General features: G+C 31.9%; 1 protein-coding gene across 3 annotated transcripts in view; it reads right to left on the reverse strand.

The window, feature by feature from the left end:
- Window positions 1-16,901, reverse strand: part of LOC126772803 (suppressor of lurcher protein 1-like) — a 110,690-nt gene that overhangs the window by 26,120 nt on the left and 67,669 nt on the right. For all 3 annotated transcript variants that reach the window (XM_050493392.1, XM_050493390.1, XM_050493389.1), the window contains exons 3-4: window positions 12,253-12,325; window positions 8,242-8,419 (exon numbers count right to left, since the gene is read on the reverse strand). In XM_050493392.1, the coding sequence (XP_050349349.1) occupies window positions 8,242-8,419; window positions 12,253-12,325 (251 nt within the window). The remainder of the gene's footprint in view (window positions 1-8,241; window positions 8,420-12,252; window positions 12,326-16,901) is intronic.

A 16,901-nucleotide genomic window follows, 5' to 3' on the forward strand; every position in this document is an offset into this window, starting at 1 on the left:
TTGCCTTACTCCTTTGGTTTTTCGTATTTATTTGTTGGATATAAACTATTTATTCTTTATAAATTCTAATATTATCATGATTTACGTTTTATTTTTATTTATTTATTCGATATGAAACATGCAAAATATGATATCTAAATCTACTATTCGAATCGTTCATCGAGTATCGAAATATATATATATATAAATATTATAAAAGTTGCTGAAAATATATGCGTAAGAAAGACGCTATTTGAATGCTACTTAGTTAAAAAAATTAACACCATTATATAACATAAGTATAAATTACAGCCTTAAAGTATTATAGCATAACGTATGGTATAAAAAGGTGCTAAAGATATAACGGTAATAAAGAGTTTCAGAAGGAAGGCATGATTTCTGTTTCGCACAAAATCCGAAATCTTTATAGGCTATATGTGAATGAAATATCAGAAACAAGCCTAGAGTTGTCTTTGCAAGGTTATTTTACTTACAATGCATTGAAACGCAATATTGAGGGTCGAACACACCTGCGCGATCAAGTGAAGCGTAACTTAGCTTGTTCACATTAGTTCAGGCCGACACTTTTGTAACTGGCCGACTGTCGCTTCGTCGACATTAAGCTGTATTTTTGCAGTATAACATTATCGAAAAAGAAGTAGTGTTTACATTGTCTCGGTCCAGTGGTTAGAATGCGTGGATCTTAACCGATGATCGTGAGTTCAAACCCGGGCAAGCACCACTGAATTTTCATGTGCTTAATTTGTGTTTATAATTCATCTCGTGCTTGACGGTGAGGAAAACAACGTGAGGAAACCTGCATGTGTCAAATTTAACTGAAATTCTGCCACACGTGTATTTCACCAACCCGCATTGGAGCAGCGTGGTAAAATAAGCTCCAAACCTTCTCCTCAAAAAAAAAGGACAGGAGGCCTTAGCCCAGCAGTGGGACATTCACAGGTTGTTACTGTTTACATTGTATGTAGAACCGTTCACACACAATATTGTACTGTAAAAATATTTAAATAAATTTTATACATACTTACTGAACTTATTAAAGAAACTGAATACAAAGTAATAGCCTGTAAATTTCCCACCTCTGGGCAAAAGCCTCGGAAAGCTTGGAGCTTCTGCCACTAAATCGAATAAACGTTTAATCTATTCCGTTTGCAATACTACATGGAATTACTAAACCAATTACACTAGCATTTTTGCGACAAAAAATAAGCTAATTCAAGCAATAATACGAATCGTAATGACATTTATAACTTTTATTCATGCTTTTCTGATTTCATTTATGAAAAAAGAAAAATAATTTTTCGAATTAGAAATCAGAACTTTCATTCATAAGAAATTCATGCTAATAATTATTTTTTAAATCTTATAAAGTGAACATTTTAGTGTACAAAATACTTAGAACATCTATTTCGGGATGTGTTTTGTGCAATACTCCCCATGCAGTGCATACATTCTATACCGCATACATTCTAGAGTCGCTTGCAGACGCCCGAGAAAGCGCTTGATTGTACGACACTTTACGATCGTATCCGAGCAAATATTTACGTGTCCGGTCTCTTCGGCTTTTGTTAGGCTTTTTGTCAATATATTACACTGAGTGTAATGTAGCGCTTGCAGATGAACCAGGCTAAATATATAATTAAAGTTATGACAAGACTTTTAAGGGATAAATGTTCGGCATTTACTGTCGAGTCCGTCTTTGTTTTTTTTATTACAGAATCGAAGAACACAAACAAGTGCGAAATTAGTTTCACACATCTGTAAAGTAATCTCTTGTAAATATTAAGTTAACGTTCAAAGTTTACATTTTATCTTGATTTAATAAGTTTGAAGTTAACATAGCAAAAATTCAAGTTTCTATTATTTCGTGTACGTTTGTTTACAATGTTGACATCGAAGAAATTCAATATATTACGTCATGTAATTTATACCACAGCAATTGAAACTTTTATTTCTTGTATCGGCTATATTCCTAAAATTAAAGAAATTTTATTTATGCTGGGAAGACAAAATACGATCCCAGTCGCAATGTAGTGTATATATGATATAATGATTTCATAGAATTTCAAAAGCATTATTTTACCAGTGTATTAGAATTCGACATATCAAATAAAATTATATATAGAGAATTAAAAGATAATGATTTACTACTAAATGTCATATAAAGTACAGATTAAAAAAACTGTAGTATAGTAAGCATAGGATGAGAATGAAGTTGCATTAAGCAAACCTTTTGGGCAATTTCATTTTGTTGGGCAAAAAAAAATTGTAAATAATTATTTTTTTCCATTTCGACATTTGGAGACGCTATAATGTCATTCTTATATGTTTGCTTTATTGTTATTTACAACTTGACGTAAAAGATTACGTGAAAGGAGGTTATGTGTCAAGTGTGTAAACCAAATACTTATTTTTTAACAGGTCCCGATATTCAATTTCACTATTTTCAAAGTAAATAAATTTATCAAACTTTTAGTTTTTAGACCCCACTCATATATGTTGAATCTTAAAGAAATATGAGTTCAATGTATCGAAAATTCTCTGCTTACATGACGCGTGATCTGGCGCGGGATTCGCTACTCTCATCAACACGAGTAGTGCATGAATAGGACCCATTCACATGGCGTCGTGTCACACATCCTGAAGTGACACGTAACATAAACCTATATTTGTATATTTGCGTCACTTACTCGGCTGCTTAAAGGTAAGAACAACGTATTTAATATAGCACTGATTACACTATTTCAATAAAAATTTTGTCTGTAATATTATCATACTATTAATAGATCCGATTACAATACTGTAAACGAATAAGCAGTTTTTTTTTGTTCCACATGGGGTGCACCCAATAGCCTCTCCTGAGTAGCAATAAAAAAGCGTTGTCATGTTTATCGAAAGAGAAAATTGTCTCGAGTACTTTTAATGTACGTTAATACGTCTGTATGTTCATCAACAGTAATAACAGAGTTCTGCTAACTGAAAAACAACTTAGCTAAGGTTACGATCTTTTCACTAAATAGTTAAAAATCACATTGTTAAGCCCTTTTTCTGGCTTTGTAGCTTAATTTCGTCTTTTTATAATGGCGAATAAAGTTCCTTATTATTATTAAAAAAAAAATCAAGATTTCTTTAAAGTAACGGGATTTTGATTTTTAGTAAAAACAGTGTTTTTTTTTTATAGAATAGGAAGGCGGACGAGCAGGTGGGCCACCTGATGGTAAGTGGTCACCAACGCTCTTAGACATTGGCATTGTAAGAAATGTCAACCATCGCTTACATATCCAATGCGCCACCAACCTTGGGAACTAAGATTTTATGTCCCTTGTGCCTGTAATTACACTGGCTCACTCACCCTTCAAACCGGAACACAACAATATCAAGTATTGCTGTTTTGCGGTAGAATATCTGATGAGTGGGTGGTACCTACCCAGACGAGCTTGCACAAAGCCCTACCACCAGTAAAACACCACACCAGTGTGTGTCAAAAGGATAATTGGTAATACTTAATTTAATACACGATCTGCCTTATCAATAAAAGTGGTATGCTAAGCTTACTAAATAAAATATTAACGCATAAATTGATCACAGGATTTTTCATCAGACTAAGTATTGTAAGAAATATTAATCATTTCTTACATCATCGATGCTTTAAGAGCCATAGACACTAAGATGGCTTTAACAGTTTTTTTTTTAACATTTGTCTCAGTTTTGTGAGCCGAGATGGCCCAGTGGTAAGAACGCGTGAATCTTAACCGATGATCGTGGGTTCAAACCCGGGCAAGCACCACTGAATTTTCATGTGCTTAATTTGTGATTATAATTCATCTCGTGCTTTACGGTGAAGGAAAACATCGTGAGGAAACCTGCATGTGTCTAATTTCACTGAAATTCTGCCACATGTGTATTCCACCAACCCGCATTGGAGCAGCGTGGTGGAATAAGCTCCAAACCTTCTCCTCAAAAAGAGGAGAGGAGGCCTTTAGCCCAGCAGTGGGACATTCACAGGCTGTTACGGTGTTACGGTTACGGTCTCAGTTTTAAATTATTTTAATTCTGTGCCATTAGTACCTGAAATAATTAGTAATAAAATAGTGATCGAACATTGTTTAAAAGAATCGGTTAGTTAATCTGCAATTAAATGAAAACGACTAGTTTGTAGGTCTATCTCTCTTAATAACTTAGAGACTTTATACGCTTAAATAATGAATAGTCCGCCCGCAAATCATTAGTTAAAATTATGGTTCGAAGTAACAGTAATTTGCTATTTTGTGTTCCATTTAGTCACAAATTTACGTTAATAAATATTTTCTAATTCCCAACATGAACTATGCAATTAGGATTCATATTAAACTATGAGTAAATCGAACTACGCTTCCAATTATACCAATCTCAATTATCTGGACCTGACTACTAGGTATGATATCGTTCTTTATAGTCAAAGATCTTATTTATTTTTTTATATTCGTAGGGAAGGCTCCACAACTAATAGTAAGTTGTTATAGAATCCAAACGCGATGATGGATACTGGCCAGTTGGGAAAAATGTTGTTTGTTGCACTAGCCGCCTGCCTTTCCGGCCCACAAGATGCCTCTTCGCGGCTTGTTTCGTTTTTTATATAGAAGCATGATAATATAAATATATTATTATTATGATAAATTACTTTTAGTTAGAAGAAGTTACTTTCTTCCTATTCTAATAATAGGTTACAATTATTGAGATACACCTCTTATTATAAATATAAAATTTATAATCCGTTAATTTTCTACTAAGGTTCGAAAAGTTCGAAAGTTTGACTTTATTTTGAAGTGAATAAAGTACCAAATATTTTATTACTTGAGTACAAATATATATATTTTATATTTTCATTCCTCGATTTCAAAGAAAAAAATAAATGTAAGATTACGTACCTACAAAAGGATTTTCAAATAACGGACAATTTCAAAAGCGTCTACAACCTATTTTATTCGTGTATCTGTATCGTTAAATTGCATCGCGCTCTCATTCCAGACGTTCAGTTTATATAATTCTAAAACACTGCGTACTGCTTGCGTTTCCCTTTAGTCACGTTCATTCGGCTTATTTGTTCACAGTTTTACACGTCGAAGGCAGATTTTATGATCAAATGAAGTTTATTGCGCTTACAATAGCTGTTTACATCGCTTGCTTTATGGACACGAAACGGGCCGAAATTGTAAGCAGAGGGTCATGCCGATTTCAGTACCATTCATCGGTTATTTGGTTTCGTACTACAATGATTTTTATATTTATATTTTCCTATATTTTGCATTCGAAAAAAATATCTGCATTTTCAGTGTGAAACATTTGTCTCATCCCGAAAACGTACAATTAAGTCTTGGTATGTTAAAAAAAATCTTTGAATAAGCTAATTTGATGAATCGATTATTGCTTAATCTAGTAATCTTAATTTGGAAATGCGTTTCTCTTAATAACAAATTTATATATATTATATATTATGAAACGAAAATAGACCTTCAAACTTCAAGTCTCTAATCAGCTATAGATTTGAACTAATTAATAGTTGATATCTTTAATATTGTAAGTCAATCAGAATATTTTCTTTTATGTATTTATTAATCGATCTTTTTAAAATATATCTAAGTCTAGTAGTAGTATTAGCAGCAACAGCCTGTGAATGTCCTATGCTGGGCTAAGGTCTCCTCGCCTTTTTGTGGAGAAGGTTTGGAGCTTATTCCACCACGTTGCTCCAATGCGGGTTGGTGGAATACACATGTGGTAGAATTTCAGTGAAATTAGACATATGCTCACAATGTTTTTCTTCATCATCAAGCGCGAGATGAATTATAAACACAAATTAAGCACATGAAAATTCAATTGCCCGGGTTTGAACCCACGATCATCGGTTAAGATTTACGCGTTCTAACCACTGGGCCATCTCAGCTCTAGTCTATAATACTTCTTATATTTTTGTGGCCAACTTGATTTGATTACATTATTAACGTCGTTTTTCATGTCCTGTTTGTCATGTATACTGTTTCTGTACAATATATATTTTTACAGATTAGATTACAATTTGTAAAATGTGTTAATAAGAACACAGTTTTACAAAATATCATTAATTTTGATAAAACTTAAATAAGTGGTTTTAAATAATCAAAGTAAAGTGTAACTCTTATTTATTGAATAAATATTTTAACTTTTACTTGAATATGCTATTTAATACGAGTCTAGATCAATGAAGATTCCGAAGGCGTTGAATTCGAAGATGGGCAAAAAACAAGTCGTATTAAAACATATTTTTAATTATAAATATTGAATGATGATGTGACCTGACATATACCGATCACGATAAAAATTTTCTCCCAAGACGAAGCTACTGCGCTAGAGACATTAATACTACACAAGAGTTTAAGCGCAGAATCAGCAGCTTACCGTGCTTTTTGAATCATGGAAGGGTAAACGGCCACTTCCAAACTCCACACTAAGAATTTCGTCACAGAGAAACGTACTTACTTTTTACAGATCTAACCCAAAAATTATAAGAATTGCAACTAGACCAATCAGGCAGTTCAGGCATATATATACATAGAGGTTAAATGGTCTCTCTTGGCTCCGTTGTAGTCCGATAACTTTATTTATGAACTGTTTTATTGTAATGTCTTAATAAGATAGAATTTAAGTCCCGAGAGAGACAAAAGCCTCGTCTATTAATGAGATCGTTTCAGTTCTTATCTTGTCATGCTCTTTATCATACTGATTTATATTCTACGACGTATAAGAGGGATTTAATATTAAATAATATTTAGCCTTAAATAAAATAATATTCTTAATGTAAAACTCAAATTCGTACGTCATATTTTCGGTATGAAGGCGTATCGAATGGATGAATTTTTGTTGCGCTTTTGGACGGTAGAACGTGGTATTAAATCCCTTTAAAATTAAATCTACTATAAGATAACTTGTATGATAGTCAATAGGATTTTATAATATATATATTTATTAGAAAAAACTGTTAAAGGTGAATATTTTTTTATATATAATTATAATATAATTAATTTACCATACAACTTATAATATACTACAACAAGTATAGTTTTGTCGATTTAAGAAATCATTGTAAGTAATATGTGAATGTTAAAGGGTAAATATTTTTTTAAAAATCAATGCAATATAACACAGGAATATACAGTTTGTGCCAAGCACACATTTACACTTTACGTCCTCATCCTAATAATCCAATGATCCGACTTGATCAGAGAACAGTCAAGCACTTCAAGCGACCACAGGCTTTATTTGCTAACTTGAACTTGAAACTACCGACTAGTGAGAATTTCTCGACGTAACACTCAATACTTGTCCAATGGGCTTAAGTATCACTAGAAATATAAGTCTGGTTTTGATATACAGATAATCAAATACAATGATGACTAACGTAATAAGAAACGATTTTATGACATTGTTATGATTGGTCACATAGAATCAATTTTCAGAAAATTAAAATCTAGACCAAATAAGAACTAACGAATTAAGCTTAGCTGCCTTTTTTCAACTCATACATACGAGAATTTCACTTCACACATATGTATTACTGTAACGACTAGGCACACACATAAATAAATATCAATAGACATATTACTTAGATATTAATCAAATTATTAAATGGTTAGTATATAACAATACTCATTTTTATTTATTGATATTAAGCAACCGGTTACCCGAGCTGGCAACATAATGGGTCTATGATTTATATTTGCCTATCTTTAAGTCGACTGAACCATAAAAGAGAATCGAGCGCATATATCTCAAATATACCGATCCGAAAAGTAAACATATTTGCTTTAGAAAATATGCGTAATTACTTATTAATACATTACATTTTGTCGTCACAAAACAATATTCATATTTCAAGAGGTAATAATGACACAATTTATATGTTTAGTTTTCTAAGAGTAAGAAAATATTAAACATGATTATATAATTTTCATATAAATCAATGATATACTTGTTTTGAATTATATAAACTTTTACCTGACGCTTTTTTAATCAGTAGTTCATTGTAATTTAAAAAACACAATGTTTTTTAAATAACAATTTTTTTTGGTTTTGATTTCTTTTTATATCAAATATTAAAAAATATATTTCAAAATTTGTTTTTTGGTCGTTTTAGTTTCTAAATAAAGTGGAGTAAAAGTGATTGGGAGGATTCCGTTCCGGTAATAACTGTCATTCAAAAACATAAGAAAAAAATCGTGTAGAATTACTTACTCCAAGTGATCTTTGTAAATATCAAAATCGGTGAACACAAGCTCAACTATCTGATGTGGTTCTGCATGAAATGTATACAGAAGACAGAGGCCTCGTGGATATGGGCGTGGATAGTCTGGACTGCTGAACGTTCCCCTTTCCTTGCCATGTGTCGATGTGAAGCGAACACACGAACAACCTGATAATAAAATAAGAATTAATGAATATTATACATCACCAATAAAATTATAAAAAGTAAAATATAATTAATTCTAAATTTAAAAACAAATTTATGTGAAGTGAATGAAATTAAATTTGAATGAAGAACCTCAACTTGATGAGACCTTTATCCGAGGAAAAGCGATAAAACTTGTATACACTTTTCACAGTAACATCGTTAAGACTATTTACTAAGAAAAAAGATTATATTAGTAACTAGAAGCACATTTTAGAACTGCTTATAATAATTATATCATTAAATAATTTACTCAATAACATATTAAAACGGCGAAATAACAAACCACAAATTTAAAATTGCTAACCAGTAACAGACTAAAAATTATTTAATGAAGAAAGAAACTATAGTTAGCTTTCTTAATATCCTAATATATACTTAATAAATGGTATACTAAAACCAGCATTTTATAATATTATGTATATATTAGTAGTATTAGTAACAGCCTTTTAATGTCCCACTGCTGGGCTAAGGCCTCCTCTCCCTTTTGAGGAGAAGGTTTGGAGCTTATTCTACCACGCTGCTCCAATGCGGGTTGGTAGAATACACATGTGGCATAATTTCAATGAAATTAGACACATGCAGGTTTCCTCACGATGTTTTCCTTCACCGTCAAGCACGAGATGAATTATAAACACAAATTAAGCACATGATAATTCAGTGGTGCTTGCCCGGGTTTGAACCCACGATCATCGGTTAAGATGCACGCGTTTTAACCACTAGGCCATCTCTGCTAATATGTTATGTATATAACGTCGGTAAAAATAAAAAGAAAGTACATAGTGTTTTCATCTATAAAATAAAATGTAACCATTTTCATTAAAATAATATTGAGCAATATACAAGACCATTTCACGTTTCACGACTAATAACATTTTGTATTAAACAAATGACGTCCATACAATTTTTAAGTTTAAAACAAACCGACCTAGGTCGCATCAGCACGCATAATGACAGTAATTGAAATGGGACGATCAAATACAGCCGGAGCAAATGAAAAACATAATAGCTATAATAATCGTAATATTAACACTTTGAACAAATAAAATATCACAAAAATATAGGGAGGATGGCGAGCGGGACACGGCTTCGTCCTGATGAATATTTTATGTAAAAATCTTTTGCGACTATGTCAGTTCCTTGTGTAATCTACCGTGGCGTGAAATGAAAATTTCAACAAGGAATTTTTTTAAAGCGAAATTGGAAGATAACTTGCTTGAATGTGATGCTATTTGATATCACCATAAAATGTTTTTTCGCGTCAAAAGCATTTCATTGATGGCTCGAATGTGAATTGGGGTCATATTTTGATCCTCATTTTCTGCTATGTGTTTGGAATATCTACTCAAACAGATATCATCGAAGTATACTGCGAATAAAATTTTCTTTAGAAAACGGGGTGTAAAAAATGTTTGACGTATTTTTTTTTAGATATTGGAAATTATGCTTCGTTGAACTGAATATTGATTCTAATTAAACTTGATCTTATACTACAACGTTATTATTTACTAAAGATTTCTTAATTGATTGAGAATACATTTGACTTGAAAAAAAAAACATATTTTTGAACTTCTTTAGGCGCGTTGCGCTGGTTTAGTGGATAGACTCAGCCTCGCGTCACCGACATGCTAATGTTAATATTATAATTAAATCGTTGAAAGTACAAATAATTTAAGTATTGTGAAAATTAATGAGGATAATAACGATTCAAATTTATGTAAATACAAACAGTATATACAAATAATATAAGGGTATTTTAACTATTGTTTATTTAAATTAAGCTGTATTAATATTTTTTTATCGAGTTGGCGACATACTATGTATTATGGTGAATAAAAAGCTATATAATAAAAAAGTATATAATTATTACTTAGAGTGCCAATGTATGTAGAAATTTGACAGCACAGTCCCTGACTGCCTGTTTTTTTTTTGTATTTTCATCTGTTATATACATGTTCAAAATTCACTCATAATCGTAAATAAGCTGACTTTCAAACTACTACGGTCAATGCATACAAATCAAACTTATAATATAATAACTTATATATTAACAAAGGCGTAAGTTTTTGTAATTTATACATATATATGAATATGCATTAAATGTAGTTTTGTATGTAAAGGAAAAGTCTGCACATATTCTACTACTGGACTCATCTCTTTTCTGAGATTTGAAGCTTATTCCATTACGATGCTCTAAAATGTATACTTTAAACACACGTTTTAATTAATATATATTTTAGTAAATTTATTGTTTTCTTTTTCACATACATATGTTGTGTACATTTTATAGTAGATTTAAATGTAATAAGTTTAATTTAAGGTTAAGTTGTTAATTTGTTTTCTTTTTGTTGATACTGTGTTCTTCTTTCAGTAATTGTGATACTTAGAATTCGTTTTTATTTCTGTTATACGAAGAACCAAATAAAATAAACAAATAAATAATTTTCTAGCCATCTGAATATCACACATTGTTGCGAAGTTTTAAATTTTCTCAATTATAATAGCGAGTAAAAATGGTACCTCATCAAACCACTAAGTCTATATTAATAAAAAAATGGAATAATTCCCAGCTCACTATTACCACCATACAATAAGGGTCTTATTCTGAACGATTTGTTGGAACCAATCTCCGTTCGAGCGATAATCTTTGAAATATTTCACTTTTATCTGTCCTCATTTCCTTTCATTGTTTCTTATAAATTAATAATGAATAACGAGATGAGTTTCAATTCCTAAATTACGATTATTATTAATGGTGTATAATTTGGTCGACCTCTTTAGATGAACAAGTTTAAGCCGTCGGCTTAATGTACCTAGAACGCGAAACTTATAAACTTTTAGAAGGTTTTAAAATTCTCTTTTACTTTGTATTGAAAAAAGAAAAGTTTCAATTTTCAAGGTTATAAGTTCAATGCCCTGCATTTTTATTTGTAATAACGCATAAATATATTTATCCGGAACAGTTAATTTTCCTTAAATATTTTCTTAAGGCCTTATTTTTTTACTATGAAACTATAAAGTGAGTGTATATTGACAATGAAAGAAAAATCAATTATTCTATACATAACCAAGGTGCACAATAATTAAAATGAAATCTAAGATGCTATGTCGCTCGAGTTTGTTATTACATTAGCTCTTTAAGCTGGAACAGGCTCATATCAAAATTATTTCTATATGACATATAGGTAAATTATAATTTATATATAGATGACAGTAGCCCAATCGCATAATGTAGCAACGAAATAAATAAAAATTACATTAAATTCCATCCTCACCACCTCGATGTCTGAAAATTCACAACCACGCGATTTTTAAGTCATTTCCTACCTCGCACAACCATTCTGTGGAACTAGCTTTCGCCGGCACTTTTCCGAACCGATATGACATAGAAACCTTCAAGAAAAGAGCGTACTCATTTCTTAAAGACCGGCAACGAACTCGCAAGCCCTCGGGTGTTGCGGGTGTCCATGAGCAGTGGTAGTCACTTTCCATTAGGTGAGCCTCCTGCTCATTTGCCCCCTCTTACGAATATTCACAGGAATAATATATTTACGTAAAATAATATAAACGATTATACGATACGATTTAGTTTTTAAGCAATTACCGAAACTTTGTTCGACGACAATAAAAAATTACTAATAAAAATAAAAGAAATAATGAGATATCAAAGTAGTTTAGAAACGCGGAAAGATGTCGAGAATATCAACAAATGGAGAAAGTAATACGATCGTGTTGGGAGCTCTTACGTGAGCCAAACAAAATGGCTGGATAATAAAACAGAAACGGTTTATACTCACTCGGATTTATAGCGTGGCCTTCATCTACCGTGTGCAGGGATAAGTGTACGAGCAGGAAGAGCACTGTAGATGTCTGAAAGAATGTTTAAATTATTTAGATATTTTAAAAGGTACTTTAAAATAACGCTTTTATTGAATTAAATTAATATAATAATATTCTGTACTGAGTTGCTTGCCGGAAACACGGTCTATAGAATACAATTACTTAAATTATTATAGGTAATTACATTCTGTAATCCCTTTAACTGACTGAGAAATATCGCAGGTTTTAAACTACTATTTTTTTTAAATCAGAATTGTCCCAAAAATCCCAATTAAAAAAAAACAATAATAAAATAAATTAATATCAAAACTCCTCATGGACTTTTGGTGGTTGAAAAGATTTATTTTGTTGAAGGAACATAATTGGGACGGGGCGGTCCTAGTATTCATATAAAGTAAGTAAAATTTAATATAAAAAAAAGTTCATACATAACTTAGCGATATAATTAATTATTATTATTTATAGTTATGGCCTAGTGGTAAGAACGCGTGAATCTTAACCGATGATCGTGGGTTCAAACCCGGGCAAGCACCACTGAATTTTCATGTGCTTAATTTGTGTTTATAATTCATCTCGTGCTTAACGGTGAAGGAAAACATCGTGAGGAAACCTGCATGTGTCTAATTTCATTGAAATTCTGCCACATGTGTATTCTACCAACCCGCATTGGAGCAGCGTGGTGGAATAAGCTCCAAACCTTCTCCTCAAAAGGGAGAGGAGGCCTTAGCCCAGCAGTGGGACATTAACAGGCTGTTACTGTTACTGTTATAACAATAATAGAAAAGTATGAGATTACTAGAACTATCGATATATAGTTGGGAATAAATAATATCATTTACAAATATTTTACTTAGCAAACGTTTCAGTTGAGGTTGACATTTTATCTTGTGTTTTGCGGAATAAGGAATAAGTGAATTATATAATAGATAATCTTTGCGGAGGTATATTTGTATTTAATATTTAAAGTGTCCTTAATGTTAATCTATTACAGAGCAAGAAAATAAATACTGCATATTATATTTACAAATAAGGTTTTACTACCTATAATATGATTTAAGTCATATAGTTTATTAAGGTTCTAATTGTTTTATCAGTTACAGCATATAAATGTTCCGCTATCAGGGACTCCAGATAAGGAGAACGAATTAACTGGTGGTAGGTTTTTGCGCTAGCTGTTTAGATACCCACTCATCAGGTATTCTACCGCCAAACAGAAATATTTGGTATTGTTACGTTCCACACAACACAGGTGTAACTAACACAAGATACATAATATTTTAGTTCCTACGGTTTGTGGCTCATTTTCGATGAAAGTTATGATTAATATTTATTCATTACTTATGTCTATGGGTGGTAGTGACTAACCTTCACATGGTCCACTTGCCAGCTTGCCTACCTAATACAAAAAAACCATTCTGATCTCAATATCTCAATGCTTTATTGGGGTTGGTTACACCAGCGCAAATAGCTTAGCTAATGGTTGCATTAGGCAAAAATCGGTCATCATCATCACGGAATACTATGAATAAAATGAAAAGTCACTCAGATTTATTTTTAACAATAATTGGAAAAATAATTTAAACTTAGACCTTTCTGGTTAACGAGTTACGTCATTGAAATTCAGAAAAACAAATGGCAAACTAAAAAGGACTTCATTACGACCTACATCACTTTGATGTCTTATCTTACGAGTTCCTAATTGCAAATGAAGTCAATAGACTAAATGGAGAATCCATTGACCAGTCCCAAACAAAAAAAAAACTTTGATAAGGGTTGTTGAGATAAGCTCGAGGTAGCACGGACAAGTGATTTTTAATTATTTCCTTTCCATTGTTATTAGTGTTTTATTACTCATGATCACCTTACCGTATTGAATCTAATGAGGTTTTGTTAATTTAACAACCAGGCATTTTTTTATTTGAAGTTAAATTATTTCGCTTTTCATGTACTACTTACTAGCTAGTATATGAAAAACGAAATACATATTATATAATTTAGATATAAATATTTAAAGGAAATCTTCAATACTTACTTTCTGTGAATTTAAATCGAGTGTAAAATACAAAACCGAGCTCAAAACGAAAGCTCAAACTTCATAAGAGAGAAAATGACTTGAAATTCAAACTAGTAACATGAACGTAGAAAGTAAAAACGCACCAAACTGGCGAAGACGTCTTTCCATCCGCAGTCAACTTGCTCTTTGAACTATAACTAACTTTGTACCACTAAAGCCGTTCAAAGCGTGTAACAAAGGTAGTTGAGAGAGTTCGTAACAAATGGGCGTTCCACGCAGTTAAATGATGGAGAAACTCACGGTAAATTCAAGTCTCTTGTTATGCTAATACAGCTCGCAGAATTGTTCGAATGCCTCAGCCACGAAAAGAGATAAATTAATGATTGTAAGAGACTAAATTTAATTAAAGATACATTTACTAACGATAAGATAATAAGATAACAAGAAACATTAAATTACAGTGAGTTTTTTTTTTTTTTAAATTATAAACAAGTACTTCTGAAGTTTAAATGTACATAAAATGTTGAATTATTGTAATTTTAATTTGAAACATAATATTTCCCAAACTTTATTAACTAAACCTTGAAAATCGATTGCCCTTAAAATATTGCGATACTATGCGAATGCCAATTAGTATATTGTTAAGTCAACTGCTTTCGTGGATTATTACAAAAGATGAATAGATAAACGGTTTTTTTCTATTATAGTTTTAGCGGTATCAATGATTGGAACTATCAAAAATATTTTTCTTGATGATTCCGTGACAAAAGCTAGTTTTTAAAATGCGTTAGCAAGTAGCCAGTTTTCAGATCTGGCTTAAAGAACTGTCTATAGAAAAGTCGGTAACCGATATTTTATATCAGACATATCGATATTTTATAAGTAACTCAGTCTCGTTAATGGTTTTTATATTTGAAAATAATTACTTATAATAATTTGAATTATTTTACAGTATTGTATAAAATTAAACGAATTATAAAAACAATAGCGTAAATAAAAATTGACTTTTATATTTTGTAATGTTGCCTAGTTACCGGGACACATATTTTTTTGTATAAGTTAATACATATATTTTAGACGAGTAAATATATCCGTATTAAGTGGAGACTAATATATACATTGAAGCACTACAACCCCGCATAAACTACGTCTTCTCATGTCAATGCACTACTTTATATATCTAAGATGTTATATTATAATTCATAAATTGGTGAAAGTAGAAAGAATGAAAGCAATATTACATAATTACATTATCATATTTTTATATCGCTTCATTTAAATAACCCATAATTAGACTAGCTATTCTATGTATTATATTAATACAATTTGTCTGTTGACATTGTTACACAATTACGCAAAACCTCTGACAGACTATTAAATATTTATACATAATACATGTTTAATAATACTGGTTGAACAATTGACGCCCATCAACGCATAATGTATAAATTTACACTAAACTAAATTATGATATATTATAATATTAATAGACTTTCTATTTATATTGTTATATGTTAATTGATAAGTGATAGATGCAATATAGACTTCTAGGGTTTTTAGGGGTTATGAGAAAAAGGATTTGGCAGAAATATATAAAAAAAAAATCTGCAATTTTTATAACTAACGAATACGAACGAACGAATTCACGATTCGAGGATTTTAATAAATTTATCGAGTCATCCATTTCAGATAAAATATCGGCAACGAATAAAACTTTTTGTATCACCGTTATCGTATGTTACCTGCTAAAGTAAATTGTAAAACAATTTGTTTTAATAATTTATTATAAATAATTTCGAGTATTGAATATAAAATGCGATATTTATTACATCGCTTTCGAATTAAATTAATTACTGTTTATAGTTAGTAACATCTGTAAGAGAAATTGTAATTACATTTTCCCACACTCTTTCTTTTGCATATCAATGATATGCTCTCTCTTGGGAACATACATTGCTATGCAGACGATAGTACAGTGCATGGTGGATACCACGGACGCGCAGTGGCTGGGCGAGCGGAAATTGAGGAGAGGTGGAAGAATCTTGTCATTGAACTCGATAGGACGTTAAAGCTCATCGCCAAATGGGGCTCTGATAATCTTGTTGAGTTTAATGCCAAGAAAACACAGGTATGCGCTCTCACGGCGAAAAAGTCAACATTTTCCCCTCTTCCCTCCCTCTGTGGTACTCCGCTGGTGATGCAAAGCAAAATCGCCATGCTGGGGATTGACGTTCGCTGCGACCTTAGTCCAAGGGATTACATCGAGGCTGTTATAAAAACAGCTTCACGGAAACTCGGAGTTCTGAACAAGATGCGGCGCTTTTTCACGCCACAACAACTGTGCCTGCTGTACAAAACACAGGTACGGTCTTGCGTGGAATATTGCTCGCACCTTTGGGATGGCTCCGCTAAGTACCTACTTGAGGCCTTGGACCGGTTGCAGCGACGTGCCGTACGCATTATTGGCGACGTAAAGGTCACAAACACCCTTGAACCTTTACAATTGCGTCGTGAGATAGCAGCACTGAGCGCTTTCTATCGACTGTATCACGGCGAGTGCTCTGAGGAATTATTCTCTCTAATTCCTGCTTC

Source organism: Nymphalis io, chromosome 13, assembly GCF_905147045.1.
Source record: "Nymphalis io chromosome 13, ilAglIoxx1.1, whole genome shotgun sequence".
Lineage (NCBI taxonomy): Eukaryota > Metazoa > Arthropoda > Insecta > Lepidoptera > Nymphalidae > Nymphalis > Nymphalis io.